General features: G+C 35.9%; 1 protein-coding gene across 2 annotated transcripts in view; it reads left to right on the top strand.

Moving 5' to 3' along the window:
* The window catches only part of LOC125659893 (uncharacterized), a 63,541-nt gene that overhangs the window by 16,994 nt on the left and 25,502 nt on the right, over positions 1–21,045 (top strand). For both annotated transcript variants that reach the window (XM_056149847.1, XM_056149848.1), the window contains 10 exons: positions 215–260; positions 2,508–2,599; positions 3,207–3,345; positions 4,851–4,958; positions 6,371–6,417; positions 7,028–7,074; positions 8,980–9,015; positions 11,633–12,307; positions 14,255–14,326; positions 20,878–20,974. In XM_056149847.1, the coding sequence (XP_056005822.1) occupies positions 215–260; positions 2,508–2,599; positions 3,207–3,345; positions 4,851–4,958; positions 6,371–6,417; positions 7,028–7,074; positions 8,980–9,015; positions 11,633–12,307; positions 14,255–14,326; positions 20,878–20,974 (1,359 nt within the window). The remainder of the gene's footprint in view (positions 1–214; positions 261–2,507; positions 2,600–3,206; positions 3,346–4,850; positions 4,959–6,370; positions 6,418–7,027; positions 7,075–8,979; positions 9,016–11,632; positions 12,308–14,254; positions 14,327–20,877; positions 20,975–21,045) is intronic.

Here is a 21,045-nt window from a genome sequence, read left to right as displayed (position 1 = left end):
CTGAGCAATAAGATTAACTCAGCTGAGATTTTACTAAGATCGTTTTGAGAAATGCAATTTGAGCAAAATCTCAACTAAGACAAAAACTCAAACTTAAGTTGAAACTGAGTTTAAGATTTGAGATTTTTTCGAGAAATCCAGGCCTGGGCTGTGTGGTCCATGGGCCTCTCATTGAACCAGCCCTGGGCTGTATTTTGACATTATTACATTTCAGGGGCGTGTCTCTTTATGTCACAGGGATTCCCTTGGAAATGACTGAAGTAAGTAAAAACATTCATGGAGGCTTTATTCTCCATTTTTGTTCACTTAAAAATTAATACCTTCTCAGATTGCTTGTTTGTCAAAAAATTCATGTCAACAAATGGCTACATGTTTGTTTTGAAATCAACAATGAATTAACATATTTTTGAAAATAAACCAAATAATTGGTGTGGTTACACAACATGAAAACGGCTTATAAAATAGTGAATAACGGGGATGGGGGAGTGCCTACTTTGTGTAATGAACTCTCCCACCTCTAATTTGATGTTTCTCAAAATTTGTACAGTTGTTATGGATACATTGAAAATGTGCATGTGCCTTTTTGAAAGTGATCAGACATTTTTCAAAAGAATTACGTATAGTAGAACTTTGTCATTTTTAGGTCAACCAAGCCAAGTGAGCTTTTATATCAGATTAAAACTTGTCATTGTCCATCGTTGGCAATGTTGTCAAAGTCTTTGTCGTAAACTTATCACATTGTCATCTTCAGAACAACTGCGCCAATTGAAACCTAAATTGTCACAAAGCATCCTTATAGGGAATTTAAGTTTGCTCAAATGAAGGGTCATGTCCCTTCAAATGGAAGATAATCACAAAAATGCATAAATAGGGTGGGTTCATTTAAAAATCTTCTCAAGAATCACTGGGGCAGAAAAGCTGAAATTTACATTAAAGCTTCCTGACATTGCAAATTCAAGTTTGTTCAAATCATCACCCTTGGGGGTATGTTGGGGCCACAATAGGGGATCAAAGTTATACATGCGGATATATAAAGAAAATCTTTAAAAATCTTCTTCTAAAAAACCACTGGGCCAGAGGAACTGAAATTTACATGAAAGCTTTCTGACATAGTGCAGATTCAAGTTTTTTCAAATCATGGCCCTTAGGGTATTATGGGGTCACATTAGGGTGTCAAGAGTTTTACATACTAATATATGGGAAAAAATCTTCTCAAGAACCATTGGGCCAAAGAAGTTTACATTAGCATGAAAGCTTCCTGACATCGTGCAGATTCAAGTTTTGGTGAAATCATGGCCCCCGGGGGATAGGATGGGGCCACAATAGGGGGTCAAAGTTTTATCTGTAAATATATAAGGAAAATCTTTTAAAATCTTCTCAAAAACCACTGGGCCAGGAATGTAGGAATTTACATGAAAGCGTCCTGACATTGTGCAGATTCTAGTTTGTTAAAATCATTGGCCCCGGGGATAAGATGAGGCGACAATAAGGGATCAAAGTTTTACATACAAATATAATGGGGAAATCTTTGAAAATCTTCTTAAAAACTACTGGGCCAGGAAAGTGGAAATTTACATGAAAGCTTTCTAATATAGTGCAGATTCAAGTTTGTTAAAATCATGACCCCCGGGAGTAAGATGAGGCGACTATAGGGGATCAAAGTTTTACATACTAACAAATCTATAGGGAACATCATTAAAAATCTTCTGATGAAGAATCACTGGGCCAGAAAAGTTTACATTACATGAAAGCTTCCTGACATAGTGCAGATTCAAGTTTGTGAAAATCATGCCCCCACCCCCTTTAGGGGTAGGATGGGGCAACAATAGGGGATCAAAGTTTTACATACCAATAAATATAAACAATCTTTAAAATCTTCTTCTCAAGAACCATTGGGCCAAAGAAGTTTACATTTACATCAAAGCTACCTGGCATAGTGCAGATTTAAGTTTGTAAAAATCATGGCCCCCTGGGGTAAAGGTGCTTCTGTTTTTGTTGTTGTTTTTTTTTGAAAATTCTACAATTTTGTGTCATTTTTCCAGTATGTTTTGTACTGCTATCTCTATGATAGATAACATATTTTAAAGCAATCTGACCATTTCTGTTCTTGGATCAAATTTTGCATTAAAGAGGAAGTAAGAAATATTAGTTAACTTGTACAATGTTTCTTACAAAGTGAAATGGGAGCTTTGATTTTTTAAGACTTTTACAGTTTGTTACTGGGCATTTCTTGACTCCAAAATTGGGAAAAAATGATAGCACTGGGCATTAGAGGGGTGATATTTATCAGTACCAGTTATATAACGAAAAACCTGCTGAAAGGATAGGGTATGATTTGCTTGTAAACTTTGTAAGTAATATTTAAAATTTCTAATGACATACATTATATACCATATCAATGACCATAAGGAATATAAATGTTAAACACTCCAAAGGAAATCCTTCAGTGTCATGTTTAACGAAATGAGAAGGAGAAGAGTGTACTCTGTATGTTCACATCCTAACAGGAGGGCCTCGTCAATTTGTTCAGTAAAGCTGGCAGATGTGTGGAAGCCAAGAAGATGAAGTCCAAAGTGGAGGGCACCGGAGACACATACGGGTAATGTAGTGTAATGGAGGAAGCCCTGTAATGTAATCAAAGTACTGAAAGTACTGAAAAGCGCTAAGCTGACTTCATGAATTCTGTAGTGTAATGGAGGAAGCCCTGTAATGTAATCAAAGTACTGAAAAGCGCTAAGCTGACTTCATGAATTCTGTAGTGTAATGGAGGAAGCCCTGTAATGTAATCAAAGTACTGAAAGTACTGAAAAGCGCTAAGCTGACTTCATGAATTCTGTAGTGTAATGGAGGAAGCCCTGTAATGTAAAAAGTAATTGTCAAAAAGTGGATCAGAGTGCTTGCGTTGTTTTTAGGATGTATAGAGGGCACATAACTTTGGCTTTATTTTAATGTGTATCGCATTACACCATGACGAGGACCCCGACTCAATATCTTGAATTTCAAAGACAAAAAGTAAGAGAGAATTATATTGTCTCAATTTTATTATCTAGAGTGTAAAAACAAACCCCCTCCCCCCACCCCCAAATTAAGAAGAAGAAAAAAGAAAACCCAAATTAATAAACAAAAAACAGTGAATTACAAAGATCCTCGTTTTGCTTTATGGAACTCGTAACCCTGACAGATATGTTCTGGTGATTTCATTTCAGATTTATAAAAATGGCTACGGTCAATGAATGTGAAAAAGCCATTCAAAAATTCAATGATTTCCCAATTGGGGACTTTAGACTGAGGGTTAAATTCTCCAAGACAGAAGAGGAACGAAATCGCCAAGCGAGAGCAAAACTGGTAAATATGTAACAAAATATTTACTTGATATGTCTACTGTTGGAATTTCAATTTTTTTTTTTTTAGGTTTTTCTAATTTTAAATGTTCCAGACAATAGCGGAGATTTGTTAGTTCATCATTTGAGCTTTTCTGATGGAAATGTTCACTGAATATCATATGCTGGCTGTAAACATTTGATATTTCTTCTCAAGTACAACGAGGGTACAAAATATCAAATTGATGTGCGAACATCCGCATATAGTGTAGATCCATGTGTATTTATACCACAGACATCCTTATATAGTGTAGATCCATATGTATTCACACCACAAACATCCTCATATAGTGTAGATCCATGTGTATTCACACCACAAACATCCTCATATAGTGTAGATCCATGTGTATTCACACCACAAACATCCTCATGTAGTGTAGATCCATGTGTTTTCACATCACAAACATCCTCATATAGTGTAGATCCATGTGTATTCACACCACAAACATCCTCATGTAGTGTAGATCCATGTGTATTCACATCACAAACATCCTCATATAGTGTAGATCCATGTGTATTCACATCACAAACATCCTCATATAGTGTAGATCCATGTGTATTTACATCACAAAAATCCTCATATAGTGTAGATCCATGTGTATTCACATCACAAACATCCTCATATAGTGTAGATCCATGTGTATTTATACCACAAAAATCCTCATATAGTGTAGATCCATGTGTATTCACATCACAAACATCCTCATATAGTGTAGATCCATGTGTATTCACACCACAAACATCCTCGTGTAGTGTAGATCCATGTGTATTCACATCACAAACATCCTCATATAGTGTAGATCCATGTGTATTCATGCCACAAACATCCTCGTATAGTGTAGATCCTGTAGGTTTACATGTTGTACAACCTGGCCAAAAATCCTGTCAGAGAGTAGACTTCTAGTTACATCGTGACCTCTGGATTTAATTGAAGATTCACTAGGGATTCATTGTTCAGCCCTTAGGAGAAATTCTTTGAAAATCTGTGTTAAGAACCATATGGATACAATGTGTCAAATTAATATGTTGTGTAATTTAAAGTTTGCTCTCATCATTGTCTGCATAACTAGGTTGGGGCCATAATTAGGAGTTGATGTTTTACATGGGAAAATGTAACTGTTCTTTGGAGAGGGCGTTCAAAGTTTTAAGAACTTGTGCCCAGTCCTCTTTTCATTTCTTTACAATAAAATGTGTTCATTTCAACTGTTCTGGTGAGTTATTTGGGCCATGGGCATTTTGATTTGAATGAAGAGGTCTGGCTGTTTGTATTGTTATGGTTTATAAATTAATGGTGGGAGGGAAATTTGTCTGCTGCAAGTATACATGTAGGGTCCTCCTAACAAAAACCTATCTGTAGATACCAAATTAAACTGGTGCCTCATAAAAACATCTTAAGTAAAAGACTAAAAAATATTTTGATTTTTTTTTTTTGTATGGACATAATTTTAAATTCTAGAAATGTTTTAACAGGAGGAGGAGGAATTTCTATATTCTCAGACCAGCAACAGGAACTCGCGCCCACACAGCAAAGCCAGCTCAGGATCAGAATCGGACGGCAACTCGTATTGTTACAGCAAGGTAAGGAAAAATATGCAAGGGAAAGAAAAAATAAACACTACGGCCAAGTAAGATTGTAGCTTTCATGGTCCGAGTAAGATTGTAGCTCTCATGGTCCAAGTAAGATTGTAGCTCTCATGGTCCGAGTAAGATTGTTACTCTCATGGTCCGAGTAAGATTGTGGCTTTATGGTCCAATTGAGATTGTGGCTCTCATGATCTGAGCAAGGTTGCAGCTCTTATGATCTGAGAGAGGTAAATGAAAATTGATGTCAGCTGAACATTGGAACATTGTTTACCATCACGTGTAGACTGTGTATAAATATCACGAGTAGGCTGTTTATAAATATCACGTTTAGACTGTTTATAAATATCACGAATAGGCTGTTTATAAATATCACGAGTAGGCTGTTTATAAATATCACGAGTAGACTGTATAAATATCACGAGTAGGCTGTTTATAAATATCACGAGTAGACTGTATAAATATCACGAGTAGGCTGTTTATAAATATCACGAGTAGACTGTATAAATATCATGAGTAGACTGTATAAATATCACGAGTAGACTGTGTATAAATATCACGAGTAGGCTGTTTATAAATGTCACGAGTAGGCTGTGTATAAATATCACGAGTAGACTGTATAAATATCAAGAGTAGGCTGTTTATACATGTAAATGTCACGTGTAAGCTGTTTATAAATATCACGAGTAAGCTGTTTATAAATATCACGAGTAGGCTGTTTATAAATGTCACGTGTAGACTGTGTATAAATATCACGAGTACGCTGTTTATAAATATCACGAGTAGGCTGTTTATAAATATCACGAGTAGACTGTATAAATATCAAGAGTAGGCTGTTTATAAATATCACGAGTAAGCTGTTTATAAATATCACGAGTAAGCTGTTTATAAATATTACAAGTAGGCTGTTTATAAATATCACGAGTAGACTGTATAAATATCACGAGTAGGCTGTTTATAAATATTACGAGAACAAATGCAGTAAATATCTTAGTATACTTGATTCTAGCGATCTGTCGTACTCCGGTAAACTAGTGATGACCGGCAACACTGATTGTTAATCGTAATTGCGCATGCATCCTGTGGGATGAGCCTGAAATTTTTTATAGGTGCAGGCGGCTTCAAGATGGCATCTTCATTGTTAGAGAGTGGGTTACTGTAAGAGATAATGCTTTTAATCCAGGCACACTGGTGAAGTCAACAGAGTTTGTAAAAGTGTTGATATTTTCTATACTAAATGTTTATTCAATTGAAAGGCAACATTTGCATGGCTATACTATAGCTGAGTCACTTGATACTTGGTGCATCGCCGGGTATACCTAGCTTAGTTTGATTCAGCCGGGTTTTATCAGAATTGAGTATGCTAAATGTTTAAAGAGCTGAGGTTAACCTGTCTCATTTCTTTACAGACTGGTGAGAAAATCATGTTTGGAAGAAAGACTAGAACTGATAACAGGTAACTATTACTAGTAACTATTATAGATTATTTCAGGTAACTATAACAGGAATTATTACAGGAAAATGCAACAGGTAATTATTACAGGTAATTGTTTATACAGGTAACTATAACAGGTAATTGATACAGGTAATTAATCTTCCTATTTACAAATTTTCAAAAACCATTTGGTCGATTTTAACCAAACTCTCGCACGGTATCTTTAGGTAAAGAGGATTCTGATTTCTTCAAATCGAGGGATATGCTCTTTTTAAAGGGAGCTAATTGGAAAGAATGAATGTTTGAAAATATATTTATATATAATTATATAAAATTTGTAGTTATTTAGTGTTGTGCTCGTTCTGATTTCTGAGTAAAGAGGATTCTGATTTCTTCAAATCGAGGGATATGCTCTTTTTAAGGGGAGCTAATTGGAAAGAATGAATGTTTGAAAATATATATATATATAATTATATAAAATTTGTAGTTATTTAATGTTGTGCTCGTTCTGATTTCTGAGAATAATTTTATTGTGTTCAATTACGTGTTTAGATTTTTATTGCTGAAAATAAAAAGATACAACCTTTAGGAAAAAGAAAAGCCTTGATTGTATCAAATCTGTCTGTTTTAGTGGTGTCAGTCCACCAACCTTACAGCGAGCACCGGTCAAGAAACCAGGTATGTTTTTTTAAAAAGTCTGTTCGTTCTAACACGTTGCATCTCGCCTGTCTCGTTAGGTTGAGAGCGATTACATGATTTACTTAAAAACAGTAAACCATGCTTATAACGAACATGCTTAAGAATGCATGCTTATTGGGAAGTGATGTAACGAAGTTTGCCTATAACTGTTGTTATTCAGGTCCTGGAGGTTCGCTATAAACATACTGTAGATGTTATATTTAGAAATTACTTTTGTTTTATTATATTTAAAATACTGAATTATATTTGATATTTTTAAAGACTACGAACCCTTTGGTTTGAGGCTCTAGATAGACAGTATCAGCTTGCTCTAGTTTTACCGTTAGTCGTTTAATAGTATAAAAATTCAATTAGATATGAACTACAGGTATTGTGCGTTGTTTTTAATTTACAAATAGTTCGTAATATGTAGAAGTACAGTAGTAGTCTATAGTATAAAAAAATAACCTTTGCGTCATGAAAAAAGAATAAAACTTTGCATGCTAAATGTTAATTGATAGAGGAGTTTCAATGCAAATGAGAACTTATAAAATACAGAACCAATGATTTTGATTTCGAAGCCGGGAATTCACACTCGACGATATACATGTGGAAAAAAGTATACACCTGACAGTGACAATACACAGTTTAACAGCTGTCAATGAGAGTACACCTGACAGTGACAATACACAGTTTAACAGCTGTCAATGAGAGTACGCTGATGGCAGTTAAGTACACATATAATAGAAAACCCAGAAAGTATTTTCTGTAGAACGTACTATATACACACTTTAGCTAGAGTAGTAAACAAAGATGCAAATTGATATTGACATCATACAAACTACAATATAGATGAGTGTTATTGCTGTGCAGATCCTGTTCCATCATTGATACTGGTCTGTTGATATTGGAGAGCTTTAAACACGTGTGAAATTTATGAATCCTTGTGAACATGGTGATTTGATTATATAACAATATGGGAGATCTGCATATTCTCATACTGGTATTTTTATTTGATTATATAACAATATGGGAGATCTGCATATTCTCATACTGGTATTTTTTCAGTTTATCAATTGTAGTACACCCTCGTGCTGTGACTGTTCGGTGAATATTGTTAGTTTTCCCCTGTAGTCGGCAATGCCTGGCATCATATAGTGACGGTGATACTACGCAGTGTACAAGTAATAATTATTCATGCTCAAACCATGTACCAGGATATTGCTATTGTCTCATTTGCATAGAAACGCCTACAAGATAAATGTCTGAACTCGCATGTATAATTTCTTCCCACCCTTGGTATTGGAGTAGGGTATTGACAGTAAAACATGCTTGTAACAGACACACTTTAAACGAATTCATGCATATTGGAAAGTCACTGTCATTTTTGCCACCTATGAGGGGAAACTTGTGAAAATTGTATTGACTAAGGAAAATTGGTCACATCAAACTGGTTTTTGCTGACCCAGAGGTTTGTTATAACTGTTTTACTGTATAATGAAGTTCGGTTATAACAAACTTGTTTTGTTTTGCTGACCTGGAGGTTCGCTATAACCATGTTTTACTGTATAATGAAGTTCGGTAATAACGAACTGTTTTTTGCTGACCCGGAGGTTCGCTATAACCATGTTTTACTGTATAATGAAGTTTGGTTTTAACGAACTGTTTTTTGCTGACCCGGAGATTTGCTATATAAGTGTGTTTTACTGTAGTAGCGTGATGTTGTGAGTTATTATGAGTCAAATGTAGAAATGAATTACCTGAGGTTAACGTTAAAGATCTGTCGATTTTGAGGGGTTCTCTGCTTGTGATTCCTATTACATTTTGTAAGTAGAAAATAATTTTGTGTGATTGTGACTTGATGTTGATTTTGAGTGAATGTGACTTGATGTTGATTTTGTACAGGAGACGGACGAGCCGGAATATTGGGGGAGTATCCAGGTATGCCTCGGACTTTGTGTTTATCCCCCCTCCCTGAACTGCAGGCGGGGGGCATATAGTATTCCCCTTCTCCTCATTCTGTATTCCATCATAACTCAATTTCTGTTCATTATCGCTGTTCTTTCTAAATATCTACTCAACGAAATTTGGTATATCAATACAATGGATACATGATGAGAATAGTTTGAATGAGGTTTGACATTTGTGCCTCTGGCTTGGATTTCTTGAAAAATCTCCAACTTCATTTTGGGTTTTCTTTTATTTGAGCTGTCAGAATTTGAGTAATATCTTTGACTTAAGTCTTAAGTTTATTTTGAGAAATTTGGGCTTGGACTTCAAAATTTCAAACAGTTTTCAGTTGTCACTTGTTATATCTGACCTCAGTCACACATTGACATTTTGAATTGAAATTCCACTAGGATATACTTGATATCCTTGTAGATACTCCTCAAAAGTACACAGGTCAAGTTCATATTTAGGTAATTAAAAAAAAAAATTGGCAATATTCCTTGGTCTTGGTAAATTCCGAAAGATTTAGTTTATGCTCGTTATCTTAGTCATATGGACATTTGGAATTGAAATTTGGGATATAGAGATATCACTAGAATGCACAGGTCAAGTGTGGGTCTAGTTGGAAAACTTCAAGAATTATGGCCCTTAGGCGAGGGCACATGTGTCACTCTGACTGCTAGTTTCTATCAGTTCCAAGTTGTATTTCCTCTTGTCTTTCTTTGTGAGTTTTCACTTTCACAGCTTGTATAGAATCACCAGTGTCATGAAATGTACAAGACACCCATGTAAATCAGGGATTTCTCTGCATTTCTTTTATTATTCTTTCTTCCTTCTTTGAATTTTTTTCATTCTGATTACAGTCTGTCCCTCTTTCTGCTCAGAAATTTGTAATAGTCACTGTATACACAATCAGATTCACATTAATGGACAGAATGTGCTATTCAGAAATGTCTTGAGGCAATGATAATTAGGAAGAATATTGACAACAGAAAATATGTAGTTCTTAAAGTTTTTAAGCTTTATATCGAAAATTTAAAGAAAAAAGACCTGAATGTGTATACTGTATGTTGAATGTGTATACTATATATGTTTACATTATCTGGTGTACGAGTGACTCGGGGCGATTATTAACCACCGTCCAGGTGCTGCTTCATGTGACAATTGCTTTGTCCGTTGCAGAAAAAAAAAATAAACGGAAATATAGAATGAAAGGACCAGAATTTTCTGAATAATGTTTTTAGTTCACCTGAGCTGAAAGCTTAAGTGAGCTTTTTTGATCGCATGTTCTCCGTCTGTCTGTCGGAAATTTTTTACATTTTCGACTTCTCCTCCAGAACCACTGGGCCAAAAGCATCCTTGGATGAAGGGCTTTCAAGTTTGTTCAAATAAAGGGCCATCCCCCCTTCAAAGGGGAGATAATCACAAAAATAGGGTGGGGTCATTTAAAAATGTTCTAAAATTTACATGAAAGCTTCCTGACATAGTGCAGATTCAAGTTTGTTCAACTCATGACCCTTGGGGTTTAGGATGGGGCCACAATAGGGGATCAAATTTTTACATAACTTAGTCTAATAAATAGAAAAAGAAACTCTAAAACTTCTCTCCTTAAGAACCATTGGGCTAAAGAAGTTTACATTTGCACAAAAGCTTCCTGACATAGTGCAGATTGAAGTTTGTAAAAATTATGGCCCCAGGGGGTAAGATGGGGCCACAGTAGGGGATAAAATTTTTACATACAAATATATAGGGAAAATAATTAAAAATCTTTTTCTGAAAAATCACTGACCAGAAAAGTTTACATTTAAATGAAAGCTTCATGACATAGTGCAGATTCAATTTTGTAGAAATCATTGCCCCCAGGAGTAGGTTGGGGCCACAATAGGGATCAAAGTTTTACTTGTGAATATATAGGAAAAATCTTTAAATATGAGGCAAGGTGACATCACTCAGGTGAGCGAGATGGCCCATGGGCCTCTTGTTTATCTAGGTCATGATTTTGTAAAAGGAGAAAGCTACAGCAAAAGAAATAGAAGACCCTTTTGATCATGGAAATGTTTTTATACCTGGAATCGATGATTAGAGGGCATAAAGTTTCTGGCCTGTCCATTTGTCTGTTGCAAAAACTTTACCTTTATCTCTTACACCATAAGAGGCTCGTGCCATGTTTTTGTTTATATATAAATTGCTTAATAGAAAATAGCATGTTTAAAACAAAATGAGATGTGTCAAACACTACAATCTATTTAATTGTGTTAAGAATCAACTTATAAATTGAACAAATATGCTTTAAAAGAAACTTTTACTAGTATATTTAACTTATGTAAACAGAAACATGGTACAAGCCTTATTTACTTAACAAAGAATTGTGAGCTCTGTATCTCTCTTGTAACTCAACATCTGGCATTCAAATTTTTGTTGAACATTAGACGTACCTTAGTTAAGTATTCTAAACATTAGAAATGAAAAAATAAAAAATGAAAATTTTCATCTCATGTCCCTTTAAATAGGCACTCTTTCACCATCGAAATGTAAACTTCTGATTTAAGTTTTTCATGTGATGCTTTGGTGACCGTTAAGGTCCATTGGTTTCTTGTTTTTTGCACAGGTACCATGGGTCAGATGTCTCCCTCGTCCTATAGAGGCACAGGTTCTACGTGTCAGGTGTCTCCCTCGGCCTATAGAGGCACAGGTTCTGCGAGTCGGGTGTCTCCCTCGGCCTATAGAGGCACAGGTTCTGCGAGTCGGGTGTCTCCCTCGGCCTGTAGAGGATCGAAACCTACACATGTTGACCCCTCTCTCTTTCATTCTCCAGGAGGCAGCAATCTTAACCTGAGATTACAGACTCAGGGGCGGGGCCAGGCAGTCAGCCCCAATCAAAATGGGTCTGCATTCCATGGCAACAGGACTCAGGATTTGTATGAGCAGTCCGGATATGCCAGTGAACCTAATTTTGGCATGCAGATTAGGTCTAATGGGGAGTTCCGTCATGTGCAGGGTATTGGGCGGGGGGATTTTAGAGGCTCAATGAGGGGAAATTTTAGGGGTAGGGGGAATATGGGTTATATTAGAGGAAGGGGAAATTTCAATCCATATTATCATAACAATTACGCTGATTATGGAGGTAGAGGAAGGGGAATGATGGGATTCCGGGGGCGGGGCATGAACACATGGCACAATAACTACTACCAAAGTGGATACAGAGGGCAGGAAGCCTGGCAGAATGTTGACCCGAACTACAATCCCAGAGGAGGAAGAGGAAGATCGCCCCGCGGAGCAAGAGGTGAGGAAAATAGATGTTTGTTCTCTGTCATGACTAAGAGGCTTTAATTAATGCTTGTATTTCATTTAAGCTTAACCCTTACTACGCTATTCGCGGCTTAAGCCGCACTGACTTTTTTGTCCATTGCTGCTGATCGCGGCATATGTCGTTTTTGTATAGACGTAAATAAAGCATTGCACTGCAATCGCTAGATGTTCGGAACAACTCGGCAATTATCCTTAACCTATAGATATATGAATCAGGTCGGTCTTGCGCTTGAAATAATGAAAACTTTTATATAAATGTTAAACAGAAAAATAACTTAGACGAAGTGACAAAAAAAGAATGACACACAATCATGGCGGAAAGTGAAAATGAATCGGACATCGATGATGACTTAATGCAATTATTACAAGATTCCGGTGATGAGAGCGACTTTGAAGGGTTCGGGCCTGAAGATATATCAAATATTATTGAAGTCGTTAGAGAAATAGACTTTGATCAATCAGTGAAGGATATAAATGTTCGCGAAGATGAAGAGTTTGGTTGGACTCGTTATGATTCAATGCCGTCTTGTGCTCCATTTACAGGGACGCCAGGGCTAAACACACCGATTACAGAGAATCCTGAACCTATTGATTTTTTTAACATGCTATTTAAAAATGAGATGTGGGCTCTGATTGCTAACCAAACGAACTTGTATGCTACAAATCGTATAGAAAAAGAACAGCTGAAAGAAAAATCACGACTGAAAACAAACACGTTTTCTTGTAAAATTTATTTATTTTCTTCACCTGGTTTACCTGTATTTACCTGTTGCAAAGGTGTAAAATGACTTCTTTTTTTTTTTACCATTTGATATTCTGCAATTATCACTAAAGCAATATTTCTTCAATAAAACAATTTCAAACATATTTTGTCATATTTTTAAACTTTACCTGTGTTTTACCTGTAAACACAGGTGTAAGATTTTAAATTATAAAGTTTAAAAGTAGATATTTGGAAAGATGGTAATCTGTAGAACAATTTTCATATGTAAAGTTTTTCTGTATCTTGAAAAATGAAAAAGTTATTACAGTTTAAAAATGATTCATCAATTTTGTCTTCTGAAACAACAAGAATGCAGCAGAGCAGCCAGTATAGTAATTATATAAGTAGCGTAGTAAGGGTTAAAAAGCTTTGAAATTCGCCAATGAGATTTTTTAAAATGCAAAGTAGAATCCATTGGTAATTGATTGTTAACTTTAATACCAGTGTTAGTTAATTAATTGCTCTTAATCTCAACTTTTGATTAGGGGGTAGGAAAATGTGCCTTGAAACCTGACTTTAAAATGTGATATATTATAAAATGCATATTGATCTCAATAAATAACCATTTAATTTGTCAAATTACTAAACATTACTGAGTAAAAAATGGTTAATCTTCATTTCTCACACTTTATAACCTACATTTGCAATTGATCAGAGTGAAGATTATGCTGTGTTTGGTCTGTAAACTTCTCTCTCTCTCTCTCTCTCTCTCTCTTTCTCTCTCTCTCTCCTGAATGCTGAATGACAACTTATAATACCTTCAAAAGGGAATTTGTGTTTTTCAGGGTTAATTATATCTTTCGTTTTCCATTGAATACCTGATTTTATTCCAAATTATAGAGTTATCTCTCTTTGTTTTGTCAAATAAATCAACTTTTATGAAAATTCATATATTGACTTAGGAATAAAATCATTTAGAAATGATAACTTTTAAAAATTCACCAGGAGGTAGGTGGCAAAACAATACTATTGTGTGCAGTTCTTCACAACCATTCTGTGAATTGAAAGTGAAATGCTGAAATATGTAAAAAGGTCATGATATAGTCTCATAGTCCAATACATAATCCAATGAAATCTGTGAAGGCTGATTCCTGTGTAATGAGTGACAACACTTTGATGTAATCATCAGACAGTACAGATCTCTGAATCTATTTATAGGGGGCCAGCCGATCTCGAGACCGGAGAGAAGACCAGTTGAGGAACGCCCGTGTGTGAATTGCGGAACAGTGGGTGTGTATGAAGGTTTTTATATGTATTACAGGTGGTAATAATTATTGACCACATGGAACAATTTTAATATTTTTATGTTGTCTCAGCATCATTGTGGGAAGGAAGTTTACTTTAGTTCTGTAATGTGTTGACTATTCACTATACAGTAAAAGACGACATTAAACACACTGATGATGAATTCATGCTTACAGTGAAGTGACTTACTATAGATTTATTATACCCCAGCAACAAAGTTGTGTGTGGGTGGAGGGGGGGGGGTGTTGTTACTGGAATCGGGTTGTCCGTCTATCTGTAGATGCAATGGTTTCCAGGCTCTAAAGTGTTATCCTTTCCACCTATAGGCACCATATTATACATATGGACTACCCGTGGGACGAAGATGTTCCCCATTGATTTTGGGGTCAAAAGGTCAAAGATCAAGCACACTAGACATCAAAGTAGCAATATGGTTTCTGGGCTCTAAAGCGTTATCCTTTCCACCAACAGTCACCATATCATACATGTGGACTACCCATGGGACGAAGATGTTCCCTATCGAATTTGAGGTCAAAGGTCAAGCTCACTCCTAGAGAAGAGATTACCCAATGTTTTGTCATGCCCTTTCTTTTTTACACTCAGAAGAGGTAATTTGTACCTATTAACAACACCCTTTGGGAAATTGGGGTAAGCGGAGGGTATTCTTAGTGAGCATTGCGCACAGTACCTCTTGTTTAAAGTATATTATGAACTCGCTAGATATAAAGAATTACGTTTATAATGAATTGAAATTGTTTGTCCCCAGCACGGTGGTCTTTTACTGTATGTCAATGTGTAGTGCTGCTATTCAAAATTTGGAGCTTGTGCAGTATTTTGATGTGTTCATTACTTCGTGCTTCTGTTTTTAGCTGTTCTGAGCCAAAGACTCAAAGAGCTAATGCTATGACCATTTGTGCGGTGTGCGTAAACTTTTTAGAAAAAGGGCTATAACTCAAGAACCCCTTGGCCAATTTTTTTCAAATTTGTTACAGGGTATCATTGGCCCAAGGGCTTTCATACATACTAAATAGAGGGATGTGACCCTTTAACAAGGGGAGATAATCAGGAAAATACAAACAAAAGTAGTGGTTGCTAAAAAATCTTCTTCTCAAGAACCACAGGGCAGATTATCACCAAACTTACACATAAGGATGAGGATATGTTGTAGATTAAAAATTGTTCAAGGCATTACCCTGGGGTAAAGGGTGTGGTCTCAAGGTCACTTCAAAGTTGACCTAAATTTATATTTCCTTAAATCTTTGATATTTTAGTCATTATAAGGACTAGGATCATCAAATTTTGACAGTTGATGCATCTTAGGACCTTGTGTCAAGTTGTCTCAAAAGTAGGTCACGGTGACCTACTTTTTGAATTTTGCAGGTATTTATTTTAAAATTAATTTTGATGCATATCTTGGACACTTTGAAGCCTATGATCATCAAAACTTGTCAGTTGGTGGATCATGGGACCTTGAAATGCGTCAACTGAAAAATAGGTCACCGTGACCTATTTTCTGAATTTTATGGCTTATCATTTATAGATATATTTTAAGTTATTTCAAATACCGAGAGGTTTAGAATCATCAAATCTTGTAAGTTGATGCATCTTGAGGCCTTGAAACATATTTATAAAAACAGTAGGTCACAGTGACCTACTTTTTGAATTTTGCAGATATTCAAATTTCACATTTTCAATTTTAGATGCATATTTTGGGCACTGTAAAACCTAGGATCATCAAACTTTGTCAGTTGATGTGTCTTCAGTCTTCGATTTGTGTCGACCAAAAAGTAGGTCACCGTGACCTACTTTTGGTATTTGACAGCTAAATTACTATATTTCAGACACTATTTGACCTACAATCATCAAACTTTGTCAGTTGATGCATCTTGAGTCTTCGGAGTGTATCGACCAAAAAGTAGGTCACTGTGACCTACTTTTGGCATTTGACAGTTATATTTATATATTTCAGTCACTAATTGACCTTCAATCATCAAACTTTGACAGTTGATGCATCTTGAGTCAACGGAGTGTGTCGACCAAAAAGTAGGTCACCTTGACCTACTTTTGGAATTTGACGGCTATATTTATATATTTCAGATACTATTTGACCTACAGTCATCAAACTTTGTCAGTTGATGGGTCTTGCATGTTCGAAAGGTTTCGACCAAAAAGTAGGTCAACTTGACCTACTTTTGGAATTGGATGGCTATATTTATATATTTCAGATACTATTTGACCTAGTCATCAAACTTTGTCAGTTGATGCGTCTTGCATGTTTAAAGGGTGTTGACCAAAAAGTAGGTCACCTTGACCTACTTTTGGAATTGGACGGCTATATTTATATAATTTTCAGATACTATTTGACCTACAGTCATCAAACTTTGTCAGTTGATGGGTCTTGCATGTTCGGAGTTCGCTGACCAAAAAGTAGGTCACCATGACCTATGATTGGAATTTGACAGTTATATTTCAATATTCAGATACTAATTGGCTTAAAATCATCAAACTTTGTCAGTTGATATTTCTTGGGTTCTCAAAATGTGTAAACCAAAAAGTAGGTCACATTGACCTACTTTTTTTGAATTCTTAGGATTTAACTAAAGATTTAGAATACTAAGAGGCTAAGAATAGAAATGGTGGGGTTGTACAATTTATCAGAAGAGCGATTCTAGGCCCTTGGGCCTCTTGTTGTATGACAACAGTTAAATAGAGATTTTCATGTTATAGCGCAGTCATCGTTTAGCGCTCTTGTTTCGTTGCCAAAAACATTAAAATGAATTTTGCGAAGTAGAGTTCACATGCACATAATAAATCCGAATATAGAGTCTGTAGTCATTCAGTCACTAACTGTTGACTACCGTGGATTATAAATCGTATCACTACCGAGGATTGTAAATTAGATCACTACCGTGGATTATAAATCGGATCACTTCCGGGTATTATAAATCGGATCACTACAGGGGATTATAAATTGGATTACTCATGGATAATAAATTAGATCACTACCGAGGATTATAAATTGGATCAATACTGGGGATTATAAATTGGATCGCTATTGTGGATTATAAATCGGATCTCTGTCATGGATGATAAATAGAATCACTACCAAGGATTATAAATTGGATCACTACCGGGGATCACAACCATGGATTATAAATCGGATCACTACCGGGTATTATGAATTGGATCACTACAGGGGATTATAAATTGGATTACTCATGAATAATAAACTAGATCACTACCGAGGATTATAAATTGGATCAATACTGGGGATTATGAATTGGATCACTATTGTGGATTATGAATCGGATCTCTGTCATGGATAATAAATAGAATAACTATTAAGGATTATAAATCGGATCACTACCAGGGATTATAAATCAGATCACTGTTGATAATAAATTGGATCACTACCGAGGATTATAAATTGGATCACAGCAGAGGATTTTAAATTGGATAACTACCGTGGATTATAAATCAGATCACTACCGGGGATTACTACCAGGGATTATAAATCGGATCACTACAGGGGATTTTAGATCGGATTACTACCATGGATTATCAATCGGATCACTACCAGGGATTATTAATTGGATTACTTCCGAAGATTATAGATTGGATCACTACCGCAAATTATAAATCGGATCACTACAGGGGATTATTAATTGGATTACTACCGAAGATTATAAATTGGATCACTTACTTTACTTTACTTAGTTCTCTTCGTGCTGGTTTGCACATAAGGCTTCCACTAGAGACCTCCAGTATACTCTGTCTTGAGACCAAGTCTATTTGGCCCCCAAGTCCATCCTTGTTCCTTGATCTCTCTTTCTACTGCTTTCCTCCATGTCTCTTTTGGGCGACCTCTTTTCCTCTTCCCTGCTGTTGTCCATCTTAGAGCATCATGTGGGATCCATTCTCAAAACATGGCCTAGCCAGCGCCACCTCTTCTTAATTTCCTCTGATACTGCTGTTGTTTTAGTTTTGTTGTAAATTTCTCTGTTTGATATTCTATTTGGCCAAAAAACTTTTAGAATTCTCCTTAAACATCTCCTCTGGAAAACATCAAGTTTTTTGCAGATGGTTTTTGACTTTCCAGGATTCTGAACCATATAAAAGAACTGAAATTACATGGCTTTTGAAGATCTTGATTTTCGTGGAAAGTTTGATTTTTGAGGAGTTCCAGATTTTCTTTAAACTTGCAAAGGCTCCTCTGGCTTTGGATAGACGGTGGTCAACATTGATTTCTGAGTTTCCATCTTTTGTAATTTTACTTCCCAATTAAATATAGTCATTTACATCCTCTACTGTTGATCAAAATAGGATCTTCTCTTTCCATGTTTATTCTTGTTCCTTTGGTTTTAGCAGTATTTATGTAAAGACCAAGTTGTTTTCCTGTTTCTTCCAGTATGTTCTTCTTAGCTTGTATATCAATTAGGCGCTGAGAAAGGAGGACAATATCGTCAGCAAAGTCAAGGTCTTCCAAACGTTCCGTGAATGTCCATTGCAGGCCCCTGTTTGTGTCTTTTGTAGTTTCCTTCATAAGCCAGTCCACACACATGGAGAAGAGAAGCGGTGACAGAAGACAGCCTTGTTTAACTCCTGTTCTAATTTCTTGTTCAGGTGAAAGTTCAGTACCACAAACCACAAATGACTTTTGCTCTAAAATCAGAATATAAAACTTTGATGATGCTAATAATTTTAGATGAGATTCCATAATGAGACAAAATTTTCCATTATGAATTTCTATCTATGCTATCGAATGCTTTCTGGAAGTCAATAAAATTGGCATAAAGTGTGTTGGTCCACTCATTGCTTTGCTCAATTATCTGCCTTAGAGAAAATATCTGGTCACTACAAGATCTTCCTTTTCTAAAACCAGCTTGATTTTTTCGTAAACAGGTATCTACTTCACTGGTTATTCTATTGAAAACAATTCTACTAAGGACTTTGCTGGTAGCAGAAAGCAGCATAATTCCTCTCCAGTTATTACAATCAGATGAGACGCCTTTCTATGGTAGTTTGGTTATAAGCCCCATCTTCCAATCATCAGGTGTTTCTTCTGTAATCCAAATACTTTCTAGTATACGAGTAAGTGTAGATGGTAAGATGTTTACTTCACATTTTAATAACTCGGCTTGAATTCCGTCTTGCCCTGGTGCTTTACCATTTTTAAGAGCTTTTATAGCAGCCTGAACTTCTTGAATAGAAGGTGATTCGATGTCAATATCTAGAAATTCTGTGGCAGGTTGAATAATGGCCTCAACTGCGGGACTGCCTCTGTTTAACACATTCTCAAAATGATCTTTCCATCTTTTCAGTTTCTCTTCATCTCCTGCAATTATATGTCCAAGTTCATTCTTTACTGCTGTTTCACAGTTGGTAAACCCTCCAGCAAGCGTTTTTGTGATTCTATATAGCTTTCCAAGATATTGACTTGCAGCTGCCATTTCAGCTTCATCTGCTAAATATTCTATGTAAGCTTGTTTGTCTTTCTTTGTGCTTTTCTTTACCTCCTTATCTAAAGATCTATATTTGTTTTCTAGTTGGTGTCTAATCCTTTCTGATTTTGTTTGAATCAGCCTTTTCTTAACATCCTTTCGTTCATCTTTAACTTTCCAGGTGTTCTTAGAAATCCATTCTTCTGATTTCTTTCTTTTGTTGTCCCAAGATCTTATCTCCCACTTCATAGACTGTTTTATTAAAGTCATGTATGCTCATTTCTTGTTCATCGTTAAGCACACTAAATTTGTTCCTCAACTCCATTTGGAAGTTTCTTATAATAGATGGTTCTTTTAATTTATCAACATCTAGTCTTAGCTTTCTTTCTGTTTTCTTTCTTACTTTTCGGAGTTTTGAGTTTTATTTTCGCAATAACTAGAGAATGGTCACTGCCAATGACTGCTCCTCTTTTGACTCTCACATCTTGCAAAGAGCCTCTCCATCTTCTATTGATGATAATGTGGTCGATCTGATTGTTGGTATGACCATCTGGAGATGTCCATGTTTGTTTATATAATTGGATCACTACCGGGGATTATAAATCAGATCACTACTGCGAATTTTAAATCAGATTACTACTGGTGATTATAAATCGGATCACTACTGGTGATTATAAATCGGATCACTACTGGTGATTATAAATCGGATCACTACTGGTGATTATAAATCGGATCACTACTGGTGATTATAAATCGGATCACTACTGGTGATTATAAATTGGATCACTACTGGTGATTATAAATCGGATCACTACTGAGGATTATAAATCGGATCACTACTGGTGATTATAAATCGGATCACTACTGGTGATTATAAATCGGATCACTACTGAGGATTATAAATCGGATCACTACTGGTGATTATAAATCGGATCACCACTGGTGATTATAAATCAGATCACTACTGAGGATTATAAATCTGATCACTACTGGTGATTATAAGTCGGATCACTACTGGTGATTATAAATCGGATCACTACTGGTGATTATAAATCGGATCACTACTGGTGATTATAAATCTGATTCTATTGACAGGTGCATTCCAGTGCAGCAAGTGTAAGACTCCGTACTGCAGCAATGAATGTCAAAGTATTCACTGGATAGAACACAGACTGAGCTGTGTCAGTATAGCGTGAGTAAAATTCAAAGTATTCACTGGATAGAACACAGACTGAGCTGTGTCAGTATAGCGTGAGTAAAATT

This window comes from Ostrea edulis, chromosome 9 (assembly GCF_947568905.1).
Source record: "Ostrea edulis chromosome 9, xbOstEdul1.1, whole genome shotgun sequence".
Classification (NCBI taxonomy): Eukaryota; Metazoa; Mollusca; class Bivalvia; order Ostreida; family Ostreidae; genus Ostrea; species Ostrea edulis.
Note: the sequence above shows the minus strand (reverse complement) of the source record. Positions and strands in the feature narration are given on the sequence as shown.